General features: G+C 51.7%; 1 protein-coding gene across 3 annotated transcripts; it reads left to right on the top strand.

The window, feature by feature from the left end:
• The first annotated feature begins 650 nt into the window (after positions 1-650).
• SHOX2 (SHOX homeobox 2) lies at positions 651-8,714 on the top strand. Of its 3 annotated transcripts, XM_023733836.1 has the most exons (6): positions 651-990; positions 1,529-1,598; positions 3,811-4,021; positions 6,419-6,476; positions 6,791-6,879; positions 8,421-8,714. In XM_023733836.1, exons 1-6 carry the CDS (start codon positions 651-653, stop codon positions 8,712-8,714), a joined length of 1,062 nt encoding a protein of 353 aa, XP_023589604.1. The 3 variants fall into 3 exon arrangements, with proteins under 3 accessions (XP_023589604.1, XP_004379218.1, XP_004379219.1); XM_004379161.1 differs by lacking the exon at positions 1,529-1,598 and having other exon boundaries at positions 3,813-4,021; XM_004379162.1 differs by lacking the exon at positions 1,529-1,598 and having other exon boundaries at positions 3,813-4,021; positions 8,457-8,714.
• The last annotated feature ends 35 nt before the right edge of the window (positions 8,715-8,749 follow it).

Here is an 8,749-nt window from a genome sequence, read left to right on the forward strand (position 1 = left end):
CGTCTCTCTCCCTCGTCTCCCTCTCCCTCGTCTCTCTCCCTCGTCTCTCTCCCTCGTCTCTCTCCCTCGTCTCTCTCCCTCGTCTCTCTCCCTCCCTCCTTCGGCCTCTCTCGCTCCCTCTGTCTCCCCCCCGCCCCGTTTCTCTCTCTCCCGGCTCCCCCCGCCCCCGCGCCAGGTAGTGGCGCGGCTGCTCCCCGGGAAGGTGCTCACTTGGAGTTGCGGGGAGGTAATTTACTCGGAACAAGGGCCGCCTTTGCCAAGTATAAATAGTGAGACTTCAAGCGCAGCGTCGCTATCAGATCTGAACTCTCCGCAGGAAGAATTGTCAAAGATCTTCCCACTGAACGAGCGCGCTTCGGCGGGGGAGCGCCAGTCCCCATTTCCCTGCTGCGGCCCCCGCCCTCTCCTCCTCCTCCTCCTCCTCCTCCTCCTCCTCCTCCTCCTCCTCTTCGGACTTCTTTTCCTCCTTTCACTTCTCCTCCTTCTTCAGTCTTCTCCTCGTTTCCTTCTCCTCCTCCTCCCCCCTCCACCCCCTGCCCCATTGATGTGTTATTACTGGGGGGGCTGGAGCAGTAAAAAAAGGAGAAGGAAAAAACGCGCGGGGCTCGGCTGGGCGAGGTTGAGCGCGCGGCTGCCGGGCGGTGGCGGCCATGGAAGAACTCACGGCGTTCGTCTCCAAGTCTTTTGACCAGAAAGTGAAGGAGAAGAAGGAAATCATAACGTACCGGGAGGTGCTGGAAAGCGGGCCGCTGCGCGGGGCCAAGGAGGCGCCGGGCGCCGAGCCGGGCCGCGACGAGCGCAGCAGCCCGGCAGTCCGGGCGGCCGGCGGAGGCGGTGGCGGCGGAGGAGGAGGCGGAGGCGGAGGCGGAGGAGGCGGAGGAGGAGGAGGAGCAGGCGGAGGAACAGGAGGAGGGCGCTCTCCTGTCCGGGAGCTGGACATGGGCGCCGCCGAGAGAAGCAGGGAGCCGGGCAGCCCGCGGCTCACCGAGGGTAACGGCCCGACCCCGGCCGTGGTCCCCTTCCCCGCCTTCCCGACGCCTCTCGGGCCCGAGGGGATCCCGAGGCCCCGCGGGGCGGGGGCGGGACGCCGAGAGGGCCCTGGGACCCCAGCTTTGCAAGCTAGAGTGACGGTGGAGGGCGGGAGGCCGGCGGTGCGCACGGTCGTGAGTGGGGGCCGAGTGTGAGTGCGGGGGTTTGCTTGCGCCCTTCGCGGATGCTCCGGCTGTTCCCATTCCACCGAAATGCATTTCCACCAGCCGGAGATGGGCCCGCAGCCCGCACGGGCCGCGGGCGGAGGAGGAAGTTCGCGAGGCCGAGCTCCGCGGACCGGGTGCTGGCAAGGGCTCAGGCAGGCGGCCGGATTAAGGCTAGCATCTAGCGCCGACTTTGAGAGAGAAAGGGAGAGAGAAACACTGGCTTCCCGCTCGGGTCACCCCTGGGGTTTGGGCCGCTGCTAGAAAACCTTTCAATTCCGCAGAGATCCAGGATCCTGGGGGCCACAACTTCCCGTTCTCTTTGAGTTACAAAGGTAGAATGAGGTCGAGGCAGGCTAAAATCCGGGCTATGTTCCTTCTCCTGGCTGACGCCTTTAGGTTCCTTTTTTAGAGGTTTTTTTTTTCTATATTTACACACTTTCTTTATTGCTTTGCATCGTCCACTACTGGTCTTGCGGAGAAAAAAGAAATTCTTTGGTGCCAGAGAAGTGTTACAAAGCGGCTTTACCTAGATGGTGGAGCGTCCTGTGCCAATTTGAAGGAGTTCAACAATAAAATTAATTTGGCACTTGGTGCCTGCAGTAACTAATGGGCTGCCATATTTTTCCAATTAAGAAAATATGTGGCATGCGTAGAATCACATATTTAAGCAAGCAATTAAGTTGTTTATAATACGGTCTGTTCCTGTTTAGGCCATTAAGTGGAAATTTGGGGGCAAAATAGAGATTATATTAAGTCTATTAATCAACTTGCAATTTGGACATCTTTCTCTTTGAAGCTGCAAAAGTTTGAAAGGCGTCCACTGTGTAGACGACATGAAATAGACAAAGCCTTCTGACCCCTTTGGCAGAATCCGAAGGGTGTGTTTTCATATTTAAATTTCACTGCAGTATCTGTGGAAATTTTTCCCTATTAAATTGGATCCGAATGTTGGCTATAACGTCCACTTCCTCCCCGGAGGAAGGACAGATGTCCACAAAACGAACTCTGAGAACTAAAAATGCAGGCAGCGCTTAAGATCACGGCAGCCAGGAGGCCAGGCTGGGCTGAAGTCTAGACTCTTCTCCGCCAGACCCGGCACCAAGTACCCCTAAATTTGGGAAGTGAGGGCACAGCCGTCACGGGCCCAGGGCAGCCCCCCTGGTGTTGGTTCACCGTCCCAGACCCTGGGCTCTCCAGCTCGCGGGACGGCAAGGTTCGGGTCTGAACCCGGGGCGGGCGCAGTCCCTGGGAGTGTTGACTTCCAAGCTCAGGGCAAATGTCAGTTTCTCTGCAGATCGGAATTATTTTGCAAGGCTCTTCTGGAAATGATTTTGAAAACCCATGCTGATCGGGATTTGGGGCTGAGAAGAACTGCAAACTGTCTCGGTATCCAGACTCAGCCTTGACACCCGAGAAGTCGATTCACCGACTTGGGCGCAGAAGAGGCAGGTTTTAGGGGGCAGTTTAGGTTGATACCGGCTCCCTGGCTCACTGCCCCTTGGCCTAAAAAATAATATATCCCTTGGGTGGCTCTGTATGCTCACGCTTGTGGAGCTCCTGTTTTTAAAAGGAAGGACAAGAAAAATATCAACGGATGTGTGCAAACCCAGAGCAGAAAAATGCATATTTTATTAAACATCCGAGCTGCTGGATGCAGGAAAAGACTGTGAGCAACCAATAGAAACAGAGGACCGCGATTGTTCCGCTTGAACCTGTTGATCTCTGTGGGTTTAAGCATTTAGGGTCGAGTCTGCGTTTCCACGGGGGAGGGAGAAGGAGAGACAGAGCAGCGGTGGGTTTCGCGGGCCCCAGAGGCAGGTTTTCCGCCCTTGCTTGCTGGCCCAGCGTGGGCGGCGAGCCCTCCAGGCCGCCAACATGGCGTGGGCGCTTGTGCTCAGGCGGCCTGAGTCGGGAGGGGGGACAGGGAATGCCAGGCTGCCTGTAGGGCTGCCCGCGGGACTTGGCCGAAGCCCTGGGAAGGCGCAGGGTGCCGGGGGATTCCGCTCCCTGAACCGCGCAGCACCCGGGTCTTGCTCTCCCGCTGCGACCTTTCGGCCCAATTGTTCCTAAAGTACACCAGCAAGTTTGCAAGAGGCAGGGAGCCAGCGGCGGTCACAGCTGGCCAGAGAAGGGCCCAGCCCTCCGGGAATGGGTGATGTGAGCGGCCAGTGAGTGGCCTCGCCGCGCCCTTCTGCCCGGGCCGCGCTCGGCAAGGCACCCGGCGCGGTGCTTTGATTTCTGGGAGTGCTTGGCAGAGAGTGACTGCGAGAGGGTGAGTGGAGCAGATTTGGCCTTGGTGGGGGTAGGGGGGTGCAGGAGACTATGGGGTGCAGAGTGAGGCGGTGAGCTGAGGCCACAGACTGCGGAGGGGAGGTGAACGCCCACCCTGCCCTGGGCGGCCTCCCCGACTTGACCTTTGTACTTCTTGAGGACCCTCTTCCTCAGGGCGAGAGGGAGGGGCTGGATCCTCCCCCCTTCTTTGAGACAAACCTGGTAATGGGATTTGCTATGTTGTTTTTGTTCGTGTGTGTGTGTGTGTGTGTGTGTGTGTGTGTGTGTGTGCGCGCGCGCGCGGGTGAATGTATGTGTGGCCCCATCCGTGGTGCCCCCCTCCAGTGTCCCCGGAGCTGAAGGATCGCAAAGAGGATGCGAAAGGGATGGAGGACGAAGGCCAGACTAAAATCAAGCAGAGGCGAAGTCGGACCAATTTCACCCTGGAACAACTCAACGAGCTGGAGAGGCTTTTTGACGAGACCCACTACCCTGACGCCTTCATGCGCGAGGAGCTGAGCCAGCGGCTGGGCCTGTCCGAAGCCCGCGTGCAGGTACCGAGAGCTTCGAGGAGGCTGAGGCTGGGCCCGGGGCGTGAAGGGGGAAGGCGCGTCTGGAGGTCGGGAGGTGGCTTGGGGCCACACTTCCAGGGTGCGGGTTCATGTGTCTGGTGTGAGGTGAGAAGGAAAGGAATGTTACGTTTTCCTAGCTAGATTTTAGTCCTACAGCATTTTTTTTTTCTCCCGTCCCAACATATGTTCCCAGCAGAAGAAAGCTGTGCTGGGCTTGCTCCCAGAGTTTCTATAAACCACACCCGCCTCGCCTGGTGCTGGCTTTAATGTGGTTTAATCCTAATGCGCCTACTTTTATAAGCCTTAAAAAAAAAATCCCACAGAAAACGTTTTATCTCTGGATGCTTTAGAAGTTAACAACGGATATTTTGCTTGTGTGAGTTGGGTTTCTTGAGGGTCTGCTTCGCGGTGTAGGTTTGCCAAGCGGATATGCCAATTAGGTTTATAGATGTACAGACTATAAAGTAAATTAGTAACTGTTAAGTGCAGAAATTTACAGTCTGCCATTAGCGGTAGATCTCAAGATGCATGTGAAACGGTGGAGAAACAAATGCGTTTTGGTGACTCTTTGTTCACTCATTGAACTGAGGCAGCCTGCACCTACAGAAACTCAATTTTAAAACAACAACCCACTTATCTTAATATTAGCCTGTTCAAAGTCTGACACCCCCACCCCCAGCAGGTGTCATAACCGATGAAGTTCAGATCTGAGCACGTTTTCTTTACTGGTTATGGAGGTGAACATAATAACATAAGAAGGCTTTGGGGGCATTTAAAAGTAAATATATGTATGTGGGGGGTGCGTGGGGGTGTGTGGTATATATGTGTGTGTGTATATATATATATATACCCTTCCAGGTTTATGGAGAACAAATTTAAATATTTCAGATAGTATTTCCGCTCAAATAATAAAGAAGGTCATTATTTGTCTGAACACACGGAGCAGTTGTAGGCCCCGAACATCTGCAGCTGTTACAAAGTGTGGCTGTAACAGATACTCCCTGGGTCTCTGGGCGCAGAGACCACCATCTGCAGCGAACTATGCGCAATTCTTATGGGGCTTCCCCGCGTCTTGTAATAGGATCAGGACAAAAACAGAGCAGTCACGTTGAAGGAAAAAAGTAATAATAGGCTGCCTTGGTCCTCAAAGCGTCAACAGCACAGCGTCCTTTTTAAGCCTCTGCTGCTTTACTGGGTGCACTGAGATGTCTAGGGGCTCAGCAACCCTTAAGGACGTGATAATGATTATTATCGTTATGAGTATTAGCATCTCAGCTCCAACTCTTCTAGGGAAGGAAGCGGCAAGAAGCCTCAGGCCATCTGAGTTGCACAAAAGACAGCACCCTGGCACGAAATCCGCCCTCCTATTACACTAACTCGGCAGGGGAATTTTTGAAGATTTACATTGATTGGGACACTTGCTTTCACAAACTTACCAGAACTAGCTCTGAAGCAATATTTTACCTTCGTGTATTTTTACATTCATTTGTAAACCAGTCAGTGTGCTGTATTATTGGAACGGGGGTATAAAAGCAAGCTATATTTGTATTAAAAAAAATCTAAAAGTTGGCAAGTTTATTTAAAAAGGTAATATCGGGAAAAGGTAGTATCCAGGAGTTACTTGATTCACCTGCCCCCAATGGATGCTCTTTCTTTTTCGTTTACTAAGTGAACTTTATTGTTTCTCTTTATTTTTTCATACTTTTATTTAAGTTTTAGAGCTATTTTCTGGATGCTTCTCTACCACCTAAACTGCAAGCAGCCGCTTTTTCTATAGAAGCAAATTAGATTATCATGATAATGGCACAATTATCCTGCTACTGTGTTACACTCCGCTCTACAGAGGAACAGAGAAATTCTAAACTTCTTTGTAGTGAGATTTTTATGACACTAATTACCTCTCCTCCACTCCTAATGCTCCCCCCGCCCCCACAAAAAAAAACCCAGAGTCATTATTTGCTTTGGGGTTTGGTTTTTCTTGAAGATGAAGCTAATTAATATTACAGGCTATTAATGAGCACATTCTTTTCAGGTCTTACTGTGCAAACATCTAAACCCATTATCACGTTGGTATCAGGTATCAGGGAGCGTTTTAGGCCTTAGGGACTCTGTAATGGGGAAAGATGAAACTAGGGCTAATAGTAATTTATCAGGAAGCACTTTATCTTGCAAAAGTCTATGAAATCTTTTTTATTTTGCTAATTCATTTACATTTTTAACTTTGAAAATTGAGACTGTTGTATATAATGAAAGATCGCTTGCTGTATCTCCCAATCTTTGTCTAAAACACTTACTTTTTTTTTTCCTCTTCTGTATTCTTGTAATTTTAAATTTTGGGGTCATAATATCTAGGGTTTTTTTTTCCCCTCCACTTTGTAGGTTTGGTTTCAAAATCGAAGAGCTAAATGTAGAAAACAAGAAAACCAACTCCACAAAGGTATGCATCTCATACAAAGAACATTTGATATTCTACGTAAAAAGAGAGTTGGAGCATATTGTTATTACAAAGACTGAAAAATCTTCCTAAAGATGACCCATGTCTTTAAATTCAGCATCTTTTCTGCAGGCAATTAATGAGGGTCCTAAGGTTTGGGAGTAAACTGTATGTATTTTAATTATGGCATCAGTTTAGAAAGCTAAGAATTCAATTCCAAAGGAATTAGTTCAATCTTGGTACCATTTGGAACATTGGAGAGCAGTGCTGGAGCTATTAACCTTACATTACTGTGTTTTGTTCCCTATTTTTTGCAGGCGTCCTCATAGGGGCTGCCAGCCAGTTTGAAGCTTGTCGAGTCGCACCTTATGTCAACGTAGGTGCTTTAAGGATGCCATTTCAGCAGGCAAGTACAGCCTAGTTTCATCTGTTTATAACTGCAGAAAGACTTGGATATTTGCTTGAACTGTTGAGCATCCTCCCTTTCTGAGTCCCAGTGATGGTGTCTGAGCAGTTAAAGAAACGATTTTAAGATGATATAGTGTATCCACTCCCCTTTAAAAATCCATACAGTGTCAGGGGCCTGCATGACTGGCCCTTTCTGTCCCTGTTGGAACCCCGCAGGGGCCTCAGGGCAGTAACTGGTCTTTTAAAAATGCTCTGAAGATTGCACTTGGGAAGAGGAAGGAAAAGCCTTTTGATTAACACTTTGTCATATTCAATACAGAGGTTAGTCCTAAAGTGTTTCTAAGGCAACCTTCTAAATATTTTTTCCAGGTATCTTCCACCTCTTAGTCACATTAAATGTCTCTGATGGAAGAAAAATAAATAAGTAAAAGTCCTCCCGACTCAGACTTGATTTTTTAAAGCTCTCTCTGTAAGCAAAGCTTCATCCCTGGTGAAGTGAAATCTTGGTCTTCCCAGGGCTGCCCTACCTCCAAAATTCCTTTCTTAACCTTAAAGAAACCATTAAGACTGTATTTTAAAAGGACAGTCTGCAGCAATCATTTAATCCTGGGAAATCCCAGAGCTCGGAACTCCCCGCTGTCAGAGCATGAGGGCGCAATCTTTTCCCAGCTAGTGCCTGACCTTCCCCAGCTTCGACTGGGAACCCTGCTCGGCATGACTGTGCTGTCATGAGTTAGCGCCCAGTCACCAGTGCCCTGGTCTGGGGAGATACCTGGTTGTACCCATGTATTGAGTGTAGGTGCTAGGGAGATTTTAGCTCTCTTGGAGAGGACTCTGGCTCCCTGGGGTTGGGCTTTTGAAGTGAAAGGGATTGACCCGAGAAAAGGAGAGGGGACCTTGAGAAGGAAACCCTTACTACTCAGGACGAGATCTTTGGGCCAACAGCTTAAGCACCACCGGGGAGACTGTTAGAAATGCAGACCTGCTGCATCAGAATCTGCGTTTTAACAAGACCCCCAGGTGACTCTTGTGGCAGTCAAGGTTGCGCAGTACTGTCTGACAGCTCTGCCAATTGTGGGGAAGATGCAATTGCTTCTTGAAGTGGCATGGAAAAGTTTTGTAGTTTGCGCGTTTGGAGACTCGGTGCTTTAGTAGCAGGGAAGGAGGGTGTATGGCGGGAAAGGGGGTTAACGGCTCTAGCCCTCAGCTTTTCCAGTATACCACTGTTAGTTTCGGGAGGGCGAGGTTCCAGCACAATAATAACGCCGCCCTTTCTTCAGCCCAGCTCTCCAGGGGGCGGCCAGGTTCCGGCAGACGGGGTCCCTGGGGTACAGAGAGATAAGCCCACGCTGAGAGAGGTGCGGAGGCCTAGGGCCACTGGAATCCCCCCTGGCGCCCCAGATTCAGTAACAGGCTGAGAAGGTCACTCTCGGGGCAAGACGCGCAGCCAAACGATCCCTTCCCGCCCCCCGCCCCCAGTCCTCCCCAGTCCAGCTGGACGCCGTTAACGCTCTGTTTCTATTCTCGTTGTCACCCTAGGATAGTCATTGCAACGTGACGCCCTTGTCCTTTCAGGTTCAGGCGCAGCTGCAGCTGGACAGCGCCGTGGCGCACGCGCACCACCACCTGCACCCGCACCTGGCGGCGCACGCGCCCTACATGATGTTCCCGGCGCCGCCCTTCGGACTGCCGCTCGCCACGCTGGCGGCCGACTCGGCCTCGGCGGCTTCGGTGGTGGCGGCCGCCGCCGCCGCCAAGACCACCAGCAAGAACTCCAGCATCGCCGATCTCAGACTGAAAGCCAAAAAGCACGCGGCCGCCCTGGGCCTGTGACGCCCACGCCAGCGCCCCCCCGCGCGGCCGCGGCT

This window comes from Trichechus manatus, unplaced genomic scaffold (genome assembly GCF_000243295.1).
Source record: "Trichechus manatus latirostris isolate Lorelei unplaced genomic scaffold, TriManLat1.0 scaffold00062, whole genome shotgun sequence".
Taxonomy (NCBI): Eukaryota; Metazoa; Chordata; class Mammalia; order Sirenia; family Trichechidae; genus Trichechus; species Trichechus manatus.